Source organism: Ochotona curzoniae, unplaced genomic scaffold (genome assembly GCF_017591425.1).
Source record: "Ochotona curzoniae isolate NIBS_2020 unplaced genomic scaffold, NIBS_Ocur_1.0 contig_4064, whole genome shotgun sequence".
NCBI classification, from domain to species: domain Eukaryota; kingdom Metazoa; phylum Chordata; class Mammalia; order Lagomorpha; family Ochotonidae; genus Ochotona; species Ochotona curzoniae.
This window is the reverse complement of record NW_024466107.1, coordinates 3389371-3414711: the sequence shown is the minus strand read 5'-3', so window position 1 is coordinate 3414711 and position 25341 is coordinate 3389371. Positions and strand designations below refer to the sequence as shown.

The window sequence follows — 25341 nt, the reverse complement described above, 5'->3', positions numbered from 1 at the left end:
GAAAGTGGATATATGTTCTATCTGGCCACGTTTAGGGGATATCCAGAGTAGTCAAATTCATAGACAGAAAGTAGAACAAGGACTTGGGCGGTGTGGAGATGGTAAGCTGATGCTTGAAGGGCAGAGTTTTGTAATGCAGCACAGTTACAGGAACAAGCAGTGGTATAAATGGTACATGCTTAGCACTGCTGAGCCATCCACTTCAGATGGTCTATCAAATGGGTCTCCTGTCACCATGGAAACTTCTGTGCAAGCCACAGTAGAACAAGGGGGCTGTGATAACTGTGAGTGAGGGGTCAAGGAGAAGCCTCATTCCCAACAATGTCCCACAGAGCTCCCCTGCTCCCTTCTTCCCTCTCTGAGGACACCACATGCACCCAGCTGTTTTGCTACAGTTACATCTCCCTCCCCTCCTTCACTAAGGTCATGTGGGTAAAGGACTCAACAATGCTTTTCTGGGACCCGACACAATGGCTCAATTGGCCAATCCTCCCCTTGCAAGCAGTGGGATCCCATATGGGTGCTAGTTTATGTCCTGGGGGCTCCACTTCCCATCCAGCCCAGCTCCAGCCATTGCATCCACTTGGGGAGTGAACCAGCAGATGGAAGATCTTTCTTTCCATCTCCGCTTTTCTCTGGAAATCTGTATTTCCAATAAATAAATACTAAAAAAAACCCCAAACTCCAAACCAATACAATACAAAAAACCCCATGTGGTATTCTGTCCTGGCATGTGTGTAGGAGGAAACACAAGGGTGAGTCTGCCCTTTAGAGCAGACCTAAGCATCCTTGCATGCAAAGCAGGCAGAGGGGAAGAGGGTGCTGGAGTTTGCATTTCAAATGGTTGTCAACCACTTGCCAGCCTGTGGCTGCTGGGCTGCTTTCAAAGGGCCACTCACCTCGCTGCCTGTGCGGCCACCATCAAATGATCACTGTCCAAGAGAAGCACTGAATATAATGAGGACAGCACTGCTTTTTCCTTTTAAACAAGGACCCAGTATTGCCAGTGTTGGCATACTGCTGGGGTCCAATTCTCCTGGTAGGATGCAACCAGGCCAGCTGCAATAAGTTGGTTATTGGCTCCTGGGGAGCAGTTTCCAGCTATCAGCCACTGTAGGGACAAGGGAACAGGGATTTCTCTACAAGTTCTGTGTCTACATGGAGCTTCATGGCCAAGGACACCAGGGAAGAGAAGGTATCGGAGTAGGAAGGCAGAGGTGCCTCCAGTGGCCAAACTCAAATCACAGCGTATAGTAAATCAGAAGAAGGCAGACAGGTAGAGACACACCCTGTCCCAGACTTTCCTTCCCCACTACCCTTCATACCCCACTCCTTCTCTGAGATCTAGCCAAGTGCAGCGCAAAGCCAACAGGTACAGGCCAGGTGTCCTGTTCTGGCCTGCAACCCAGGGTCACACGGGTGCTCCCAGGGGCCCAGAGTATGACTTATACTTGGTGTTTGTCTTTAGGGATTACCCAACATAGAGAGGTACACCCACTCTCTCACCATTCCTCCCTACCACTCCGATCTCTAGCATGAAGTATATGTGAGGCCAGCCCCAAGTGAGGATACCATATACTGAAGCCCACTTCCTTTACTTTGTAAGCATCAGCCTTAGGATCTATGGGCTTAACAAACAGGCTGCCTGTGTGCCAAGCCACCGGTTCATACCACAAAGACCACGATGCTCGTGCCAAAGCTCAGAATCTGAGCCCCCCCCTAAGGTCTACAACACGAGTGAACCAGGACCTGACTGATGCTGCCTCCGTGTTCCAATGAACTGCATGCATGAAATGCAGAGAAGCCATCTCCCAACTTCAGGGCGTCGAGAAGTGTCTCAAACTTAGCAAACACAGCCCTGTTTAGATGCTCCACCCTCTTAATCTTCTGGTGCTATATTACTCACTTGTCAACAATTCTTATTTGAGCCTCTCCTTGGGCTGGCACTGGGCTACACACAGAGGGCACAGATCAGCTGTCACCCCTCTCCTGGAGTCATGGTGGTAATAACAGCGATGACTCACGGGTGCCTGGGTTAACAGTGGCTCAGATGAGCAAAGCGTGAGCACATGCTGATGCACTGTTGGCCATTCCCCTCCTGGACGCTCAAGTGTGCGCACACACACACACACACATTCTCACCAAGCCACCGAGGCTGTTCCGATAGGTTTCACTTATCAAGGGTCATGGGACGTGGTGAAGCAATCTTTGTGCATTAGACCATTTTATCACCTACCACAAACTCATCTAGCTCATGAGGCTTCTGTAAGAAATCTATGCAAATTATTTCCATCATTCAAAGCCACCTTTGTGACCCCATCGGCTGTCCTGTTCCTCATCGCTGCAGGTTAGGCTAATACGACAAGAAGCAGCAGCCCTGCAGCAGCGCCTGCCTTCCCCGGGCATGCTGCGTCTGTTCTGTAACAGTGCTGCATGGATTCTGATTACGTTCTGTGAACGCGTGCGATCATCTGACTAGCATGTAGTTAAGGGTTTGTCTGCTTGATTTGAAAGACAGAGACAAACATGGAGAGAAAGAGAGAAAGAAACTGATCTTTTCTCTGCTGGTTCAATCCCCAGATGGCTGCAATAAACTGGCCAGGCCATGTAACTCCATCTGGGTCTCCCACATGCGTGGTAGGGAGCCCAATCACGTGGGCTATCTTCTGCTGTTTTCCCAGGCACATTAGCAAGGAGCTGGATGAACAAGTGGAGTAAGACTCAAACCGGCACTCTGAAGTAGGATGCAAATCGCAGCTTAACCTACTGGGCCACAACATTGGCCTGACCAACTGGTATTGTGACTGTGCCATGGTCAGACCTAGGCAGAAGGAGCTCTGCTTTCAAATGTCTGCACCAGAGCAGGGAGGCCAGCACACATGAAGACACAGAAAAGCAAACAAGTCAAGGCAAGGGCATTCTGAAGCAATGATCTGGAGTACTGGTTCTACCAGATGGGCTGAGGAATGTCCTCAGATGTCCATCTGTGCAGAGACCCAAGCGGCAACGCACGGCCAGGCACACTCGGGGTGGAGCATTTCCAGCAGATAAACCCCAGGGGCAAGTGAGGGCTGGAATACGGGATTATGAGGATCCCTTGGGCCAAGGTAGCAATTGGTGAAGCCTAGGGAGAGCTGGCGGGGGTATGGCCTAGACCACTGGCCATTGCCAAAGCCTCCTGTCCCCTTCTTCCTGCAGGCTCTAGGCTGAACAAAAGCAGACTGCCTTCTCCAGTGGCCCTGGCAATGGTATGGGCACACTGCTGGGTCCTGGCCGAGGGGATGCAAGAGCAAGCACAGAAACTCCTGAGCTGCAACTTGGATGGCAAGCAGCGTCGCTTTTTCCTCTTGTGAACCACTATGCTAAGCAGACAGGTGAGGTCCTTCAACAAGTTCACAGACAGTGGAGCTGAGCCATCATTACGGCATGGCAGGTTCAAGCTGCCCCTTCAGCACCAGCATCCCGATGAGTACCAGCACAAGTTCTGGCGGCTCCACTTTCACTCTAGCTCCCCACTGATGTGCCTGGGAAAGCAGCTGATGATGACCCAAGGGCTTGGGCCCCTGTCATCCACATGGGAGACACGAATGAAGCTCCTGACTCCTGGCTTCAACCTGGCTCAGCTCTGGTTGTTATAGCCATTTAGGGGAGTGAACTAGTGGATAGGTAAATCTCTCTCTCTCCCCATTTCTATCTTTGCCTTTCAAAATAAATAAATCCATTATATACATATTTATTAAATATAATATTACATATACTTATTATATATATATGTATATATACATATATGGAGAGAGAGAGACAGACAGAGACAGCTTCTGCCTGGCAACAGGGGCCTGGGCACAAGGCAACGGCCGCTGAGGACTGCAGGCAGCCCTGCCTGTCCCTCTGTACTTTCCCCTCCTATCCCCTGGGGACAGAGAAGCCAACTGTGCAAACAGTCACTTCCACTGTCACGAGGCACAGAGGCAAAATGCCAAAGAAGAGAGCTTGGAAAAACAGCCAACAAGCACTCACCGCTCCCCAAGAGAGCAGACACTCCACAACAGACGTGGAAAACAGGAACCAACCAGAAAAGGCCCAGGGAGTACCGCTGCACGGTGGGGCCATAGGCGCCAAGGAGAAGAGGGCCACAGGTGGTGTGGCAGCCCAGGCCTGCGGCTCAGACACACACACTGGGTGGCATACTCCATGATTCAGCTCCCGCACTTCCGGGAGTCCCCAGAAGCTCCAGGCTCTCAGTGGCATTCCTGGGCAGGAGGTTCAGGAAGCCCAGGAGAAGCACGGGAGACCTAAAGGAGGATGTCATGGAAGACAAACTCGTTGGCAGTTTACTGATGGAAAAAACAGCCTTGGATGCCAAGTTCCTGTTCAGTTTTCATAAGAGATCCCATGGCACAGAGCTTGGCAATCTGTACAAATGATGACTGCCTCACAGCAGCCCATGGGGCAGGAAGGGCACGACCCCCAACCCACATCCTCAAACACAGAACAGAGCCAATCCCTTCCTCTACAATGGTTCACTGCCCAATTAGTGGAGATCCAACAACTACGCACACCCGTGCCCCTCCAGGGTCTGGGCCCCCTTGTTCCCTGTCACTCCCCACCCCCATGTCACAGCTCCTGTGTCACCTGACCTTGAAGCAGACAGGGGAGTAGGGTTTTTGCTGTTGTTAAAGATGTATTTCATTTTCTATTTGAAAGGCAGGTTTTTACAGAGAGAGGAGAGAGAGAGGGAAAGCTCCTCCATCTGCTGGTTCACTCCCCAAAGGACTGCAATGGCCAGAGCTGAGCTGATCCCAAGCCAGGAGCTAGGAGCTTCCTCCAGGCGTCCTGCATGGGTGCACGGCCCAAGGACTTGGCCATCCAATACTAACATAAACACTTTCTAGATTGTCCGGATGAGCGGCCCAGTACCCAGTGTGGACATAGAGTCTGGCTTATGTTTGCCTCTAGATTAACATGCATCCAGAGTCCATGTCATCATGGAACACTTGAACAGAGGTGGGAATGAAGCAGCAGGAAGGCCAGGTCCTGCCCAGCAGCTTCCAGGGAGCCGGGGAGGTTTGTGCTGTGCTGCGCCTGAGTGGGTAAAGGTCAACTTCATTAGCAATGGGAGGAACAGGAAGCAGGCGGTAATGAATGTGAGCCGTCTCCATTACAGCCAGGGAGAGATTAATTGCTTGTTTAAGGAATACCTTGGTAATATCACAAATCTAACATGATCTTCAGGGACGGGGACAAGTTGGGCTAATTGTTGAGAGACAGCCTGTTGTAAGCAGCCGAGCAGTGGCGTGGTGACGCACACGAAGGTCTGTGTGCTCCGTTAACACTGCAGTAGGGAAGAATCAGGTGAAAAGGCATCAAGTACACTGTGATACTCAAGTCAAACATAGGAGATTAAATACAGAAATGGGTCTGAACTCAGCCTTTCTTTTACTGTACCCAACCCAGTTTTAAGGGAAAGTCACACACCTGAATTGCACTGGTTTCGAAATCAGATACTGAGGCCGTTAATGTGGTACAGTGGGTTGAGCCTCTACCCGTAACGCTGGCATGCCACATGGGTGCTGGTTTGAGTCCTGGATGCTCCATTTCCAATTTAGCTCCCTGCTAATGGTCTAGGAAAACAGCAGCAGAGGGCCCAAGTGCTGTTCATAAGATCTACCTCATCACAACATCGAAACATACTTTTGTGTATCAGGGAGAATCAGAGTTACCAAAGTATTTGAACAGAAAAGATGCTCCATAAGCAGCTTACTATCAAACCACTACCACCATGAGACTCGGAGTTCCTCTGACTCCATAACATCAAAGCGGCAGCGCAGCAACGTGCCCTGCACGCATCGCACACACGCTGCCGTGCATACAGAGGAGGAGCAACCAAGACTAGGACACCGTGCACAGAACCAACGCTGCACGTCAGGGCTGTGTCCGACTCTCTGAAAGACATCAGTGAGGTCTTTAGCAAAACACCAAGATCAAAACCATGCTTGAAGCCCTGTGGCTGGCAGGCCAGCGAAACAAGGGAAGGGAGGCTGCAGGCTTCCCCGCAAGCACTGAGTGCAGCAAGGATTACTGGAGGCCAGAGCAGATAACACCCACGCATGCAAGCAAGGCCATTTTCTGGGGGATCACTACAGCCCTGTCCACCCTGGAGGCCCTGTACCCTGAAGGCCAGGACCTCATATCCTCAGGTAAGAGAACCAACAGCGAGAAATTCCAAGTCACACTGAATCTTTAGCAACATCTTTCTGTTACATAAGGCAGGTGAGGCTGGGGAATGACAATGGCGGTAAAGACAATGCAGAGGTCTCTTCTGTCCTACCCTGCCACTCTCTGGCTGGGAGATGGCCTGAACCCTCCCCCAAAAGCACACAATATAAGCACCCATCAAAGCACACTTGAAAAAAGCACAGTGAGGAGGGACATAGGACCACTCATCTGTCAGCCTGGAGCAGATGGAGCTGAGTGTGGTTGGGATAACACTGTACCCCATTGGTACTAGAATCATCAGAGCCCCCTGGGAGGCAGGTAAAGGGGAAGGGACATCCCAGGCTGGATTAGAGACCTGAAACTTTTCCATCTCTGTGTTCTTGCACCTCTGAGCAGTCCTCCTCACCTGGGGCTTTGGGTGGCTTCCTCTGCCACCTGCAGTAGCCACCCTGACAGTATCATGCCACAGCTGCCAGCCTTCCCTCACTCCTCAGACTTCTGCAGGTTGTTCTCTATGAAGTTGGAAGGGAAACACCTATCCAGAGTCCTGCTTCATCTTAGAGAACCGGCAGAACCTCAGCCAGTGGGAGCTGCAAACACCACTGAGGGCTGAGTACATCCACCTGCTGGTGAGCTGGGATGACTCCAGGGTGAAGAGCCCAACCCAGACAGGCATGTGATAGACGTCCAGGCTCGGCCCCAGTGCCTGTGGCACTACAGGATGCTACACTTGGGGGCTTGTTCATGTATAGGGGGCAGCCAGGTCTCAACACACACACAAAACAAGGTACAACCAATCATTCCACCACAAGCATTCACCATGTGTTCTTGGACCTCAATGGGCAGGTGTAGCTTGAGCAGCTCTGTGGCCTTTGATAATTCCATTCAATTCCAAGTCACATCCGTCTTGAGCCACCCATCCGGGGACGGGACATTCCCTAACTGACCACGTCACACACAAGGAAGTGCTATGCAGGCTCAACTTGAGGAGGAAGACACGTGACACTCTGTGGCAGACACGGCCAAACAATAGGACAGCAGCTTCCTTGGCAGGACCTGACAATGTGTGAGTCAACACTTGAAGACACATATATGCATCATTGTGGGACAGAGGGAAGGATCCTATAGGGAAGGAAATAGCTTCTATAAGTGTAAGAGAGGGTGTTCAAAAAAGGCCACAGAAAATGTGTACTAAGAGAAAAACGCATGGATTTCAACATTTTTTATATCAAAATAAACTTTTATAAAAATTCTACTTTTTCTATGAAACATTAAGATACCCTTGTATGCATGGTAAATCTTGAAAATGTTAAGGGGCTGGCACCATGGTGTAACAGACTAAGCTTTCTCCTGTTATGCCAACATCCCATATGGACATCAGTTCGAGTCCCAGCAGCTTCCTATCCAGCTGCTCCCTATTAATAACATGGGAAGGCAGTAGTGGATGGCCCAAGACCTTGGGAACCTGCACCCACATGGGAGACCCAGAAGAAGCTCCTGGCTTTGGACCAGCGTAGCTTTGGTCATTGAGACCATTTGGGGAGTGAACCAGCAGAGGGAAGATCTCTCTGTTTCACTCTTTCTCTCTGTAACTCTGCCTTACAAATAAAAATAAATGCATTTTCAGATTCCCCCAAGGGGTTATAACTTGGGAAACTGGCAGCAGTGGGTGTTTGGTGAGGTGGCTCAGCTGCCACTTGTGGCCCTGGCTGGGGTTCTGAAGGCAACTCCCTGTTCATGAGGCAGATGACTACTCAACTCCTGGGGCCCCACCAGTGTGGGGGAGACCTGAAGTTCCCGACTTCCACTTGGGGCGGCCCCAGCTGCCGTCCACACTTGTGGGGAGTGGCCAAGCACACTGAAGATTTCTGTCTCTTTACGTCTCATGTGAATACAGGGACTATGTAAGAACTAAAATGCACTTTATGGATCTCTGAACAGGTACTCAAGGAGAAGTAATTTATTAACCTGGCCACTGGAAAAACAATTATGAAGCAAATTCTTGCCCTCACTTCAACTCTGCCTCAGTCATTCACCCATGTGACCCTAAGCAGATAGCCTCCTCCAGACCAAAGTTCTTCCCTGAGTAAGACTTCCAAGTTTGCCGGGAGCCCAGAGGGTGCCTTGCTGAAGAAGGCCCTGGCAGAAGGAGTGAGGGTTGAGGATCTCAGAGCAGGAACCATGCTTTCAGCAGAATGAGGTGCACAAACCCACGGCTGCCTCCATCCCACTCGAGAACTAAGCAGTCTGCGGCAAGCAGTTTGTTCATCCTCTGAGCCACCTGCGTGACCTCTCACGGTGGAGAAAGTGGATTTACAGCAGCGCTACGCCACGTTGGATACCACAGCTGGAGAGGGCAGGGATCGGGCTGCGAATCCAACACTGGAAGCTATCCAGCATCTGCCTGTTGTGTGGCCACGCACAGGTGCACCTGCTTACACATGTGTGGACCAGCCAGCGTGGCTGTCATGGACAGCAGCTCTACCTCAGCTGGGGTCAAAGTCTGCAATCCCAGTAACTGAAATACATGGAAAGCCAAGGTTTCAAGTGACTTAAGGAAAAGCAGTCATTATCAACTTGCCTTTCCAATTCAGTTTCTTGTATACAATAACAATGAACATTCCCAAACTCCTCAAGATTATTTTCTTGCATAAAAATGTGAATATATTTCATTATCACTAAGCTGGGTACACTGCAAAATGGCAGGAGGGGTGATGAATTTTATACTGTGCTCATTTTCCCACCAAGAAATAAGCAACTTTCGAAAACATCTGCTGTCTGAAGAAAACAGTGCCTCCTCTAGAGCCACCACAAATCAAAACGTCGGTTCCAGATCATTCCGGGGAGGGGGACGGAACAATTGCTCAATTGGCTAATCCTTCCCTTGCAATGCTGGGATCTCATATGGGCACTGGTTCACGCCCTGGCTGCTCCACTTCCCATCCAGCTCCCTGCCTGGGGCACAGGAAAGCAGTGGAGAATGGCCCAAAGCCAGGGGAGACCCAGAGAAGACCCCTGACTCCTAGCTTTAGGTCAGCTCAGCTCTAGCCATTGCAGCCATCTGGGGAGTGAACCTGCAAGTGGAAGAGCTCTGTCTTTCCTTCTCTCTGTAAACCTGCCTTTCCAATAAAGATAAACCTTAAAAATTAATCATTTCTATTACATTACTCACTAAATTGAATGAAACTTCCCCTGTCACGGTTAGCTCTGGCCTGGTGGACATTCTGTGCACCTGGCGTCAGCGGGTACTGCTGTGGGGCCCTGCCTCATCCCCCGGCTACCAGCCTAGCCTGACTGTTCCCAGGGAACTCCGACTCAGCATTCCTTATCATCTCCCTCAACTGGTTCTTCTGCCTCCGCCCAGTTGTTTTTCTCTCATGCTCCACAGCCCCTGGGTGAGCTCAGCAGTTCAACAGCCTTGAGCTGTCGTTACATGGCGGACACCCAAACCCCGAAGGCACCACCACCAGCCTGCCATGTCTGACTCGGGATTCGTTGTCTGGCCCTGCTAAACCGGCAGAGCAAAAGTGCGGTTGGCAGCGTCCCCGTGTGCATTTAGAACTAAAGCACCTGGGCCAAACTTTACACTGCGCTATGCAGAAGAAAAATGACATCTATTTGGGGGCTCCGGCTAGCACCAGCGGTGCCTGGATATTCTTCTTCTTTAGTTACCCTGGGCTGTGGGTCCCAGCTACTGGGAGTCTCTCCTTCCCCACAGCCTGTGGCTTCCCCTTAAGATCTGGCAACAGCCTTCCCGCCCTGAGCTTGTTCACCCCTGCATGCCTCAGCGACTCCTCTGAAATACGCAGCTAAAGGTTTCTTCAGACCCTCTGAGGGCCTGTTACTATCCTGAGGTCACGGAGGGCAGAATCCACACTCCCACCAAGCTTCAACTAGCCACAGTACCCAGAATGCATTAGATTCCTGCCAAGCCCTAACCAGCCACAGCACCCAGAGTGCACTGGGCTCCAACCAAGTCCTGATCATGCATAGTACCTAGAATGCACTAGCTTTGTCCAAGCTCTATTCATGCAGAGTAGTTCCCAGAATGCTTTAAGCTCCTCCAGCCCTAAAAACCTACTGCAAACTGTGAGTGGGCACTTACTCCCCCTGGCCTCACAGAGCTCACAGCTCAGGGGTCTCTTTTGGGCCCCTTAGTGCAATCAGGGCTGGACCCTGCATCCTTCCCCACTAAAGCCTGATCCTGGAGGGCAGGAAGCTGTTTCTGTCTCCATATCCCTAAGCCAGTCCCCGACAGCACCCAGCACTCAGTACACATTAAAGGACCAAGTGCCTGGTCCCCTGGGGGGCCGTCCAAGGTCTGCTGGGCAAATGAGTGAAGGGGAATGTCTGTGTTCCCATGTGGGCACCATATGTGGCACCACACACCAAGCAACCCAGTCACTAACAGAAAAGCTCACGGCTCTGCACGCGCCCAGTCACACCTCTCTCTACCCATTCAGCTGAGGTCGTGCCTCCTTACTCCCAGGGAGCCTGGGCAAAGCGGAAACAACTCGGCAGACACATCTGGGTGTTCCCAGGAAACCTTATGCTCTCTCCTTGCTTCCCAAGTGGCTGGTGGATTTCCTCCGTCTTCTTTAAAGACTGAGAAAACAAGGTTGGCCCCACACCACACTCTCGCATTCCTGAACTGACTCTTCTTGTCTGCCCAGCTCCACCCTGCTTTTCCAGGTGGGAACAGAAAATGCCATGGGATTCCTTGGGTTGTCCTGACACCCCGAGAGGCGACCACGTGAGAGAAGCAGACGCAGTGAGCAAGGAGGGTTTCCAGCAGGGGAGAGAGCAAGGGCAGGGTTGTTGACACGAGGGCAAGGTCTGGGACCCTGAGCAAGGAGGCACTCTTAACCTTTAACCCTGCCTGATCACTCCACCTCTCTCCAAACAGCCCCCGTGGGCACTAGATGCATGGTGGCAGACCAACAACTCCCCTGTGAATGTGGACCTGAGAGTCTGGACTGGGAGCCCAGCGCCTCTGGCTTCACTGCTCCCTTCCGCGCCCCCCCCCTCCCCCCCAACCTTGAGAAATCTTCAACATGGAAAGAGGCTAGTAACTGAGCTTAGAATTCAAAAGCTGTGAAATCCTCAGATTGGAAGGAACAAGAAGAGCTAGCCAACTTCTCCCTGTAGTCCCCTTTTCTTCACGTGGTATTCCAGCAAGGATCCACAGGACATTGTTTTCCATCCCTTGACCTAGAGAGAAGATAGGAGCTACAGTCTCCTGTAGAGTTCACACTCCCTGCTCAGACCTCATGATTTCCAGTTCTTTCCACAACAACCTGGTATTGTGGTGAGCAGTTTTGTTTCCAATAAGGTGCACAGGTTACAACAACATTCCAGCCTGGGAAAAACCTGGTCCGTGTGGGATATGCAGAGAGAGCATCCTTCATGGCTTGGAGAAGGCATCCCAACACTCTAACTTTAAAATGCCCAGTTACGGGGCAGGCACAATGGCTCAACAGGCTAATTCTCCACCTCCAAGTGCCAGCATCTCATATAGATATCAGTTCATATACCAGCTGCTCCACTTCCCATCCAGCTCCCTGCTTGTATTCCAGAAAGCAGCAGAGGATGGTCCAAAACCTTAGGCCCCGCACCCACATGGGAGACCTGGATGAAGCTCCTGACTTCAGATTGGTCCAGCTTTGCTGTTGCAGCCATTGGGTAGTGAGCCAGTAGATGGAAGATTTTTCTTTCTGTATCTCCTCTGTGGAAATCTGTCTTGCCAATAAAATAAATTTTTAAATCTTTTTTTAAGTGCCCAATTACTTGTATTTGCTACCTTTTCCCTCTGATTTTGACATAGGCTTACTGTAACCAAACTCAAGGAAATATGCGTTCTGAAGCCTCCCTAATACACATTCAGGCAACGTATGCCTACTTTCTTGCAGCAGGATATAAGGGCAGAAGCCTGGCATGTGGGTCTCTGTGGTCCCATCTGCCACTTATTCTTACTCCATCCTTGTAATTTCATTTTTAACACACAGGTGCATCAACATATCCTCATATGCCCCCATAGATATATGGACATCTGCATTTTTTAAAAAGACAAAAGTCTAGCTAAAAAGTTTGTCCAAATTTTGGCCAAAGGGGGGTGAAAAAAAAAACACTCAGTCCTCAGAGAGCGACTACTGGGAAGGGGGAGGCTGAGGAGAGGCAGGACAGAGTGGCCCCCCAAGTGCACATTCAAAGGAGCCTTCCCCATGGTCCCCTTGGTCCCCTTGCAAGTATCTGCAGACCCGGAGACAACCAGGAAGCAGCTGAAGCCACTTGAACCAACCTGCAATGTGCTCAGTTCACCCTGGACAAACTCACTATCTGAACTCTCGTGTTGTGTTATAGCACAGTGCTGGCACTTAATAATCTTGCTATGAAATACATGCCAAGGAATATGACTTCAGGAAAAGAGTCAATCTATAAAACATCCAGGAAGACAAGGAAAGATAAGCCATTATACAGCATCACAGGAATGACTCGACCACTCAACACAAGAATGCAACCCACTCAAGTGTCACATGAGACAAATCCAACCCATCAGAGTGCCACATGAGTGAGAGAACAGCACCTGGAGCCAGCACAAGACGTTCCAAGAGTCTGCCAGGGAAGTCGAGATGTGGTTCCTAACGGTGCAAAGTAATCGCTGACTTAGTCACCTGTGAAATTTTAGGTCGCTCCTCAATGAGGTACCAAATTCATCCTATTATTAAGGCCGCCTGAGTTTCAGGAAGCTTATTATTCTGAGAACCTCTTGGAAAGAGTTTTCCAAAACAATAGTTCTTTGTCGTTAGGCAAGAAGGAAAAATGTTGCAAAAGGTGGCGCTGGCTTGCCCACTCTGCCAGCCAAAGGTATCAGTGACTATTTCAAATTGGGAAAGAGGGAGTGGAGGTGGGGAGGGAGGTTGTTAAGGACTGGGATGGAGACAGGAAGACACAGAGTGAAAACAGTATTCATGTTGGATGTTTTCCCCGTAGGACTACCTACATCCAAATCCACGGAATAAACAGCTCTCAGTGGCTTCTTCTGAAGAAAGGTGTATCTTTTTATATTTTAAAGATTTATTTGAAAGGCAGAGTGATAGAGCAAGAGGCCTTCTATCTGCTGGTTAGCTGCTACAGTCAGGGCTAGGCCAGGCCAAACTAGGAGTCAGGTACTCCGCTGAGGTCTCCCCTGGGGGGTGGCATGGGTCCAAGTGCTTGGGCCATCTCCATTGCCTTTCCCAGGTCATCAGCAGGGAGCTGGATTGGAAACAGAGCAGCCAAGGACTCTGACATGGGATGACTTAACATGACCACAATGCTGGCCCCAAAAAGACAGATCTTACACAACACTGGGTAACAGTACATATGGGATATTATGAACCCCAGCAAAAATGTGTTGGCAACACACTAGATCATGTCTGCCTGGATATGGGGTGGATGATGTCTTTAGTCTCCGTTCAGATTTTATTTTCACGAACAAACAAGGGAGCTGTGGCTTCTTCCCCTGGGTCTGTGCCTCTGGCCTGGCTAAGTCCCATACTCCCCTGCACGTGTGTGGGTCCAGAGCTTCCAAACAAAAGGAAGGCAACAATAATGCCCAAGTGTACTGAACTCTTTCTCCAGGTGGCTCTGGAGTGGCCAGGCAGCAGCTGGTGTCACAGTCCTGCCTGAGCCCATTCATGCAGCCTAGTCGGCTCTGTCCCGTCCTTGCAGCATACACTCTGCTTCCGCAGAAAGAACCCTTGGAAAGATGCCAGCAATCTTCATTTTATGTCCTCATGACACAACCCCTGTCTCCCTCTGGCCACTTAAAGGAAACCAAAGTTGAAAAGGCACAGAACATTCACCCAAAATGCAACTTGAAAAAAAAGAAAAAGCTTTAGCAGCCCTGCAAGGAAAGCAGAAAAGTTTCACAAGTCAGCAGCATTTCTCAAAAACGAAGAGTCCACCCGCGTGGCCAGCCACACTAGAAACTAAAACTGCAAAAAAATCATTACTTTCCCTACTTCTGTTGCCAAGCACCTGCAGGGCTAAAAAAAGAACGCCATCCAGTTCTGTTCTGAGAAAGGACACGCCTTCCTAGCGGATGCATTAAGTGAGCTTAGAGAGCCAAGAGTCGGGACCATTAAAAAATGAAACTCCTGACAAAGCAACGGCCAAAAGTTTGGAACTGGTGTTAAAAGTCAAGGACTGACTCCAGTCCTGTAACCCAGCCTAGCAACATTTGCTTCAAGCAATGCAAACTCCCAGGTGTTACCGAGGCACTTAAGCCATGTGTGCAGAGAACGCCAGCAACACGCTTATTCAGTCACAGTCACACTGCACTGCTGACTGAGAACATCTTTCTTCACTTCTTGCTAACCAGCCTCTCTCTTCTCCCAAGACTAGCAGGTTGTTGCAGGGAGCTGGGCCTGACCTCACCCAAGTTCACCTGCGTGCCACCCCACTCCCACTGACACATGGTAATTTTCTTTCCTATTTCTAACTCTCTTGCCAAACTTGGTTCCATCAAATGTCCCTGCTTCTCCCTGTAGAGATACCATTTTAATGAACTCCAACACATCATTCACGCCCACTCACTTTATTGTAACTATGTTAGCCTGGACCCTTTGCTGGCTCAGCCAGTGGGCCACTGTTTGACACCTGGACGCTCTGATAGTAAGAGTATGTTCCATTTGCAGCCCCCGTCTAAGTAACGGCATGCATTTGCTTATATGTTGATTTACTGCAGGAAAATTTTCAGGCTGCTTACCCAGAAATACATACCATAAGTTAGGGAGCTAGAAAAAAAAAAAAGAGACAAAGCAGAAATGAAAGCAGGGAAAGGAAGATGAAAGCAGGAGTGAGGTCAGAATCCCAAGCTCAGGCTGTCGGTGCCCAACAGCTCTGGTCTGAGGACTCCGCAGGGCCCACCAGCTGCCTCTGGGAACAAAGGTTTGGCTGAATACAGCCACAACCCTCCTCTCATGTTCCTTGGGGCTGCCTGCGTGGAGTGGCTGCAACAGTGACCATCTGGTGCGTGGAGCCTAAACCGTCTCCTACCTGATCCTTTAGAGAGGAATTTCGCAAGCACCGGGGTCACGTGGTTCCTCCTGGAGAGAGCAAAGCCAAGCGATCCTCAGCGTCCTCTCTGGCTGCTCCTGAAGCAGCGGAGAGGGGTCTATAACAATGAGCTTACCCTGTACTATAACCAAAACCATCTTCATGCCGTTTCCTACTGTAAACACAGCCGCAGTTTTCCTACGGCTGATGATATGACTTCAGGACATGGGACAGTAGAGCAGTTCTGTCTGAATGGATGCAGAAATGGTGCAGTTCAGTGGCAATTTACTCTGGGTCTGGTGCAATTCGAGAGAGTTTCCAGAGACGGTCAATGCCAGTCCTGCCTTTCCCTTCGTCCTCAAGAGGGCATGGCAGTGCAGGTATTATCTTTTGCTGCATCCACCAGTGACCGCAGTAATCTCCCAGGCCTCCAGCAGCTTCAACTCAGCAGCAGCAGCAATGGCCACAGAAGAAAAAACCTAACGTGTCATCCTGGCTACAAGGCTGTCTCCATGAGTTAACAAGTGGGGAATACCAAGGTCCCACCCTCTGCTGAGAAGTGTGACTCTGCATCCCCCTGACGGGCTGTCTGCGTGAAAGACAGCATCACCAACCACTGGAGAGGACCAGGGCCTGGCAAGGGCAAAGGACCCACCATAAGGCCAAGACCACATCGGGGAGCAAAAGCAAGCAGAGCTTTCTCAGCAGAAGAGCTGAGAACCTGTGGGACTTTGTTCACACAAAAGGCTAGCTCCAGACGCATGGATTTCAAAGTGTTTTTTGTACCAAATAAATTTTTCTTCTACTTCCTTTCCCATGTACTTTTGAATGTATCCTTGTATGTTCCTGAAGAACTCTCCAAGCAACAAGGATTCCAAGGTAAGTAGGGGGAAAGAAGGCATCTAAGAAAATCTGCACCCAACCCTGCTGTCCACAGCACACATGTCGTCTTTCTCCAGCCCCATTCCTCCCCTGTGGCTGAACCATGCCTCCACGTCCAGGGAGAAAAAGACTCGGATGCACTTATTTGTAATAATTAGAATGATTCCTATTATATTACACCAGCAGTTGCTACCAAATCTATGCCCTATTCTCAACCACATCTTCAAAGGGAGAGACAAAGGTAAAACACGTTGTAAGCTCTCTCACAATATTCCCAACAGATCTTTCCCAAGATAATTACAAAGTATAAAATTGGACCAAAAAAGTGCTAATGGGTATGTGTTTGCCTTCCAGAAAACACCAACGACAGATTCATGAAGTGCAGCTATGAGCAGACCAATGGAAGCAAACATTCGTCTTTCCAACAGCAAATTACGGAATCTCTCCACGGACTCTGCCGGTGGCAGTGCTGACGGCTCCATTCCAGAGCATGTGTCATCTAGAACCCTTATGCCTTGGAGGGAAATTTTAAAAAGAAAGGAAGGAAGGAATGAAGGAAAAGAGAAAGAAAAGAAAAGAAGAAAGAAAAAAGAGAAAGACAGACAGACAGACAGACAGACTGACCGACTCATGAGTCGTCGATGACCAGGCTAAACTGAGACATCATGCTAACAGGCATTCACTGGGCTCTTCTGGAACCAGGTAACAGGGGGACCCAAACCGGGCACCGGGTTTGGAAACAGGCAGAATTGTCAACACAGAACACTGGAGGAAAGCAGAAGGCATTCCATACCAGTTATGGGCTGATCCCCACTTTTCCAAGCAATTGTCTGAAGCACACTTGAGCCTAAAGCAGAGGCGAGGACTGAACAAACACTGCACATCTTTCTTTCTCCCAATGAGCAAAGCCTCACAAGGTGTGCTTGCAGAATAAAACATTTCCATCCCAGGCAATGAGCATGCAGTCTCTTTCCCAGCACCTCAGAGGCAGTTATGGTTTTGTTTGCTTCTTTGTTTGTTTGTTGGTTGCAAGACTGGTTATGCAGGTCCTACTTACGTAATGCATACAAGGTGAGAATTATTCCAGCCAGGCAAAATCCTTCGAAGAACCTGAGTGTGCTGAACATCGTCACATTCACCGACAGGGCCACCGTCAGTCCAAAAATCAGAATAAAGATGATGGAAAACAGTAGTACAGGCCGCCGGCCAACCCTGCATGTGCGGAAGGAAAAAGCCGGGCATCTCGGTTAGACCAACATAGGGCGAATGGGATGAGACTAGACCCACTTTCTAGGGAAAAAAAAGTTAAATCCAATACTTCTTTCTGCACATAAGAGAGCTGAGATCAACTGACCACTGGATGAGAGAATTGAGACAAGAACTCAATTCCCACGGCTGAGTCTGGGGTTCTGTCCATTTGGGCATAACTCAAACCAAGAGGAACAAAATCAAGGGTAACGCCCCAAACATAAACCTGGACACACCCCACAGAAAACATCCCGAGAAAGCACCACCCTGTGGCACTAGCTCAAAAGTCAACAAGGGCGTTAGTGACGGCCTTCACTTCCTTTTCCCAGACTGTGACCTGAACTCACACACAGCGCAGCAGAGCCTGGGCTAAGCCGACTACCAATCCGCTTCAGTTACCTGTCAAAGAATCACTTCTTGAAGGAATCATAAACGAGCTTGAACTTCAAGTAACTGGACTGGGCTTCATGGTGCTTAACACTGAAGCCCCTAGAATGGGCACCAGCTGTCCCCCAACCTTCACAGACAGGGAGCCCAGCCTGGTGATCATGAGGGGAGAAGGCCATGTGCTCTCCACCCCACGCCCTAAGCTAACCCTCCATGTCTCCTTTTATTCACCTGCAAGAAAGGAAATTCAACAAAGAACGCCAAAGAGGGTAATGCCACGTGACCCATTGGGACTACACAAATAGTTTACAAGAAAGCTGGAACACAGGGCCCGGTGTGATGGCGCAGTGGTTAAGGTCCTCGCCTTGCACGCCTGGGATCCCATATGGGCGCCGGTTCTAATCCCGGCAGCCCCGCTCCCCTTCCAGCTCCCTGCCTGTGGCCCAGGAAAGCAGTCGAGGACGGCCCAAAGCTTTGGGACCCTGCACCCGCGTGGGAGACCCGGAAGAGGCTCCTGGCTTCGGACTGGCATAGCATCGGCCGTTGCACTCACTTGGAGAGTGAATCATCGGATGGAAGATCTTCCTCTCTGTCTCTCCTCTCTGTATATCTGGCCTTTCCAATAAAAATTAAAAAAAGAAAGAAAGAAAGAAAGCAAGCTGGAACACAGAGGCTATGATCTACTAGGAGAAAAAAAGGGGGGCGGATGGAGAATAGGGAGCAAAAAATGCAGGCCTGGGACACCTAAATCCCATAGCATGATTGGCTCTAGACATATCTATGGCAGACAGGACAGACACAGAGAAACTCAAAGTCGATGCATGTTGCCCAGGGCTGGGGTTGGGAATAAGGAGTGGCTGTAAATGAACCCATCATCCCACCATCCTCCAGGGGGACAGAAATGCCTGAAGCTAGAGTGCACTGATGTTTTTCTAACTCTGCCCATGTGCTAAAACCCACTGACTTGTACCTAAAAAAAAAAAAGAGTGAATTTTAGGATATGCAAATTGTCTTGCCACAAAGCTGTTTAAAAGAAAGATGATTCAGCAGGGCCGCGCCCTACACTGCTGCATGCAATGTTAAAAAATTCAGAGAAAGGAATAAAAGAATAGAATCTGATTCAGAACTTTTGAAGTTGCTCTGACTTGTGGGGCTGGGTGAGGTGAAGGCCAGGAACTTGAGGGTCTGGCCTGGAGACTGTAGCCACTACTTCCTGTGACCGGTGCTGGAGTCCACAGGATTTAAGGTAAACCCAATTGCAGCATAGAAATCCATTGAAATTAGGGCTTCGTTGTTCTAAAACAGGCCTGGGAACATCCGGCCCCCAGGACAGTGTGGCCAAGGCAACCCCAGGTGGGTCCTGCAATTCCACAGAGAGCAGGTGAACTTTTTAGGGCCCATAGTGATGTTATATCTATATACATGCAAAGGGCCCTTAGTAGGAAGAAAAAAAAAGGCTCCCCACCTCTAAAAGGGAGGCAAACGAACAAAATCTAACATATGCATTTATTTCCTTGACTTTGCAGTCTTTTTCAGAGCCATTGGGGCCGCCAAGGGAGATGCCAAGCGAGACCAGCACTCAACAGGCAGGCAAACACTTCAGCTTCTGCTCCCTCAGGGCCTCCCTGCCCTCTGCCCTCTGACCCCTGCCCTCTGAGCCTGGTTTTTTCCCTGACCTGAGACCTTTGCAAAGAGGCTTTATGTGGTGTGTGTGTGTGTGTGTGTGTGTGTGTGTGTGTGTGTGTGTGTGTGTGTGTACGCATCTGGGCATGCGCAAGGGTGCACACATACATGCGTATTTTGACCTTGTTAGTAAAAACAGCTGTTGAAAGCAGAAAGTAAAGTGTATCACCAGGAACTTTATGGCCAATGCCATCTTTGAAGTCAGCTCACCCTGTGTGGGAATCTTAGGCTTTCACGGTCCAAGCTGGCCCCCGGATGGGTTCCTGACTATGCCATGGGCCTGGCGTCTCGAGAGTCAGGGAGCATTCCAGACTTCCTCCTTGGAATCTGCAGAGTTCCAGCTTGAATCGGCTGTCCCAAACAGAATCCCTCAGAGAAACTCATGAGGTGGTTCCGAGCCCCTGGGATCCACGGCAGGCAGAATAATGGCCCTGCCAGAGGCCCATGTCCTGAATATTTTACCTTCTGGGGCGAGCGGGATTCTATGGGTGTGGTGAAGGTTGGGGACTTCAATCTATTCAGCTCTAATCTAATTACAGGAGGGCCTGCCCCATGGGTCGCAGGGAATTGGAGAAGGAGCAGTGGGTAAGATGGCTCTGGTCTGCCATGACCGGCTCCCAAATGAAGGAAGATACCATGAGTCACCGACTGCAGGTGGTCCTCTGGAGCCAGCAGCAGTGAAACAAGCCCAGAAAGGCAGGCAGCTCTGCTCCTGCAGCCCTGAGTCCCAAGCTCCATGTGTGAGCTGAGCTCCATGAGCCTACATGTGTGTTGGCAAAGGCAGTGAGTGTGTGGTCATTGGGTACACCAGCCACAAGGCAGCTCATGCAGGGTCCAAACGGGAGACAGCCCATCACAACCAAGTACCAGAGAATGTGTGTGTGTGTGTGTGTGTGTGTGTGTGTGTGCGCACGCGTGCATTTATCTATTTTAAAAGTACAATGACAGAGAGTGAGAGAGAGATGAGATCTGCCACTTGGCTCACTCCCCCACACAGCCACAGCAGTCCAGGGCCAGGCCGGGCTGGAGGAGATTTTTAACAAAGGGAACATTTATGAAGTGTGGGCCAGCTGTGGGAGAACTCACAGGGGACAGTGTGCAACCTCACAGCTCCTAATACTGTCTGCTGTGGGGGGCAGGGAGGAGGTCAGGCAAGAGAGACAGAAGAGGGAGGCTCATTGTATGGCATGTCCCCAACAGGACACGTGACCCTTGGCAGTCCTGCAGTGGCCAGCTGGGGACAATAATGCCCAACCTCACTCTCCTCTCCCTGCAGCCCCACAGCTGGTGCTTCCCCTGGCTATGCTTGCCTGGACACTCCAGCGAAGCCACAATGGCAGCTCCCCAGGGCGGGCTGGAGGAGGCTGGAGACAGACCCTGCCCATAAGCACAGAGAAGGGGAAGGAAGGACACCGCCAGGAACCCCTGCTTGTCCCACACGCCTGAACTCCCAGACCTGACAACACCCCATGCACCTACACCCCAAGCACCATCCGTGTTGAACACGGCCAATTTTCAGAGCAGTTTTCATGATACGCTCAGTGCAGCCTACAAGAGCTCTGCCAGACCAGCTGCTTCGGGCAGTCCCGTGGTACCAGGGCACCAGCTGTGCGAGCTCTGGACTTCCCCTCATCCTCGTGAGCTTGATTCCCATTTAAGCGAGGCTCAAGCAAGGAGCAAAATGCCACGCACACAAAAAAGGAGGGTGAACGGGGTGGAAAACACCAAACTTTCAAGCTAAGACAGAGCCTCAGTCAGAACGTCCAGGAAGCCACAACCACAGGATCCTGCCCCTCCCGCCACCACGCCAGTTGGCGTGGACCCTGGGGAAAGCAACTGCGGGCCGTCAGCCTGCTGGTCACCCATGTCTGAGCCGAATGCTGGGGTTTCTCGTCCCCCGGCCTGGTGTGTGAGTGAGTGGGGAGGCTACACTGCACAGGCATGTGAGAACAAATCACACACACACACAAAAAACAAAAACCGCCTGCCAACGGCTCCAGCCTTCATGGGCTGGGGAATGGAAGTCCACCTTTCCTCTGCTATCCATCCACTACCACCCACGCTGGCAAGCCTGCACTTTGCAGAGCGGAGGGGGCACGGCTTGTCTGAGTACATCCTCTGAACCTAGCACAGCACGCACATCAGGGAAGCAGCCCGGGGGGAGAAGGGACTGGAAAGAAGATGTGCACTTTGTAAAAGCCCCTCCTGTATTTCAGACCGGGAGAGCTCAAGTGGCAAACCTGTACTTGGTTTAAGAAATCAACCAAATGAACAAACAGTGCTATCTGTGCCTTACCAAAGTTAAAAATTCAAAGCAAGACCATAGAAGCCCTGGGCCCGGGGTTTCCAGGGGTTGCCAGTGTCCACGAGAGGGTGACTAAGCAGTCTGAGCCCGTGGGATGCGCTGCTCTAGGGCAGGCAGGACACAAAGAGCTCGCAATCCGCAGGCGCTTTAGGCAGGAAATGGCCAGAGTTTGGAAGTGGTATCAGCATGCGCCCCCTGCCCCGGGCCCCAGGGCCAGCCTCTCAGTCAAGCAGGGTTCAGAGGCCATCGTAGAAAGCTGCACAGCGTGTGCCTTTTCTCCCTGCTGGCCCTTAACCATGCCTCTGGGCTCAGAGTGTGCTGATTCACACCACTACCCCCCACTAAAAAAAGAGAAATCTTCCAAAACAGCGGACCCGGGGCCTGGCCCACAGCCGCACAGCTGTCCTTGAAGAGTTCCAGTGCACTGTGCAATTGCTTCCTTGCTCCGCCCGGCCCTGCTGTGTCCTCGTGACCACAGAATACCTTAAATAAAAGCGTTGTGGCACGCTGGCGGGCAGGAGGGCTCCGGAGCCACGTGGCTGGCTGTCAGGCTCTGGCTCTCTGGCCTAAAGCGCCGTGAACCTGGAGATTTTGCTTCAGGGCTAAATCAGAGGGGGGAATAACCGGAGAGGGGTGATGTGAGGATGGAACTGGTTTGTTTTGTGTCTGGGGCCTGGCACAGCATCATCCTGCTGCCGTGGCTATCATCACCATTACAGTCATGCTCTGCCCACCCGCCTATCCTCCCACTGCTTTCGGAACCAACACCACACAGTTCGTTGCAGGCGGCCAGGGGTCCTCACCACCCCACCCTGCCCCTCAGTAAGGCACACCCGGCCTCGCCTCTGGGCGCCACCCTGCCCATTGCCACTCTACCCTACCTGTACCCCTATCCATGGCTCACACTGCCGCTGTTGGCCATGCTGTGGCCTCCCACGAGGCCTACAGAAGTGTCTCCAGGCCGTGCCACACGCCACGCTCTTGTCCAATTTCATCAGCATGGTGCTTGAGGTGCTAATTACAATTGCCTAGACACCAAATCCACTGCAACAAAGGGCCTCCTGAAGGCCCCCCTGCTCAATGCACCTGCAGCAGCTTCCCCCTTAGAGTCCAGCCCTTGTACCCAAGCCTTCAGGCTCTGCCAACAACACTGAGTGTCAGCTGGGGCTGTGGGGTGCAGGCTGGCTGTGCTCTAGATTCCAGCAGCTGGAGAAATTTTAGGAATGCAGAGTCCGATACACCCTGGGCCAGCTCTTGCAGCCCTGCGCCCTCCAGGCTGCTGCTCTGGCTGGGCTGCACGCTTTGGGACTAGGAAAAGGACTCAGAACCAAGCAGTTAATACTGCCCACTACTCTCTAGCCAGTAAAGGGGTGCCAGGGCTTCCAGAGGTTCAGGTGGCGGGCATCTGGGTACTCACCAGTCAGCAATGCATCCAGTTATTAGGTAGCCAAAGATTAATCCAACCAGTAAGGAGAACTTAGCGATATGGACCTTCCAGGCATTATCACACACAAGATCCCACTAGAAGGGGCAAATAGAAAATAAATCAGAGAGAAGCAGACACAGCGCTCTTCGTCGTACTCAACCATGCAATGACCTGGTGCCGCGTCTGTTCAACATTGTGAAAACCATGAGAAACAGCACTGGCCCACGAAGGGGCCGCTTCTTAACAGGACACACGTCAGAGTCCGAGGAGAAGGAATGGCGTGACGTTGGGGATGTCCATGTCCTTCTGTCCCAGGGCTGCAGGGGATGTGACCGAGGGAGGGCAGCTGGGAGACCCTGGCCACAGGCCACCCTCACGAGCCACAGAGAGAGTGGGCCCCGCTGGCCTTCCACCTTGGGGATGGCCATGACATAAGGAAATGAACCTTCTTCATTTCCACCCCCAGAACACTGCCCAAGCTTGGTCACGACATCCCAAAGCTAAAGCTGAGTGTTCCTAGCTGACACTGAACTCTCTAAACATTTCTTATTGTTTCCCCCCACCCCCCGCCTCATAAACAGTCCTGATATTTTCCCACAGCATACCATAAAGCTGGCACTTCATAAAGAGAAAGCCAATCAGTGAACAAATAATACATTTGGAGGATTATTCTTCTTTTTTTTTTTTTTTGCAACTAAGTTTTATTGTTTAATAAGAAAAAGTTTTCTCGTTTTTCCCTTCAGTCGGCATCTGCAGAAGCGGCAGCAGGGAAGGCCCGCCTTTGTTCCCTATAATGATGAACATCCAGTTGTGGACAGTGGACCTGAGGGGCTGAGGGAGCCTGCAAGGCCAGCCCACTCTCACACATCTGTGTTCCCAGCCACCCTCAGCAGCACAGGTGTCCACCTGCTGGGAGAGGAGCAGCTGAGACACATCTGGACCCTCAAGTCCAGGTCAAGTGGAGCCAGAAGCTCCCAGGGCAAGGTACGCAGCTGGAGACTGGGCACTAGGGAAGGCGATAACCAGAGACCTCCCACCAGTGACAGATGGGCGGGGGTTAGGGGGCGTGGGCAGTGTCCAGCTGAGATCTGATCCTCTCTCTGCCATCTTAGAGGTCTCGCCTCATCCCCACCTCCACCCTGTCCATCTTGAGACCCAGAATGTACCCCAAGGATCCTTATAGGGTGTTTCATGTTTAGTTCAGTCCCTGCCCCTGGCTTGCAGACTTTAGGCAAGCCCGTGAGTCTTCCAGAGTTCAGAGTGACAGGGCTTGGTTCACAGGGTAGCTGAGTAAAAGCTGAGCTCTGCTCGAAGGCTGCAGACAGGAGGACATAGCCTGCCATGCCAGTCCCCATCTGCCCCGGTCTCCTCGGGATCCCTCTCTGCTGGCTGGCTGGTCTGCTGCATGACCTTACTCTTGCGTCCTTACACTGTGCACTCGCAGTGACTGGCAGCACCAGGCTGGGACACAAAGAGAACGCAGGGACTGTGCTCATTCTTGTATCTGTGGAGGAGGGTGCTGTTGGCCACAGAATCTGACTCTACATTCAGATGCAGGAGTTCAGCTGATGGCCAACATCCTCCCTCTGTCCCAACAACACGAGCAGCGGCACCTCGACGGCCGCTTCAGAACTAGAAAGGCAGATCCGTGGGCAGCCCAAAGGAAGTGAAACCGCCCAAGGGGGCGCAAAAGGATTTTGAGGACCACTGCTCCCCACCTTGCCCTTCCCCTGCCAGTGCTGCACTGTGGTTTGATCAACTCTCTCCAGAGCAGGGAGAAGCACACACGTTCCGTGAAACATGTCCGTGGCCCCAGCTCTTCTTCCAGACCATGCAGACCAGACTGTGAAGTCCCCTGTTTTAATAACAAGTGCCTTTCAGCATACAAGTGACTTTTTTTTCCCTTTCATTTCACTAGCAAGACAAGGAAGACACAATGAGATCTGTGAGCTAGGAAGTTCATTTGTCGGCTGTCCACAGCGGCCAGGCCAGGTCGAAGTCACAGGCAAGACTCAGGACCTTAAGCCAGGTCTCCCTCGTGGCCTGGCAGGGACCCCTACCCTAGGGCCATCATCTGCTACCGCCTCAGATGTGTCGTAGCAGAAAGCCGGCTTCTAAGCTGAGAAACTGGGAGTCCAGCCAGGTAGAAGAGACA

At 51.2% G+C, this 25341-nt stretch overlaps 1 protein-coding gene across 3 annotated transcripts in view; it reads right to left on the bottom strand.

Moving 5' to 3' along the window:
• Window positions 1–25341, bottom strand: part of SLC22A23 (solute carrier family 22 member 23) — a 150027-nt gene that overhangs the window by 89841 nt on the left and 34845 nt on the right. For 2 of the 3 annotated variants that reach the window (XM_040984042.1, XM_040984041.1), the window contains exons 2-3: window positions 23178–23281; window positions 17195–17349 (exon numbers count right to left, since the gene is read on the bottom strand). In XM_040984042.1, coding sequence (XP_040839976.1) covers window positions 17195–17349; window positions 23178–23281 — 259 coding nt within the window. The remainder of the gene's footprint in view (window positions 1–17194; window positions 17350–23177; window positions 23282–25341) is intronic. The other variant, XM_040984043.1, reaches the window with a different exon arrangement.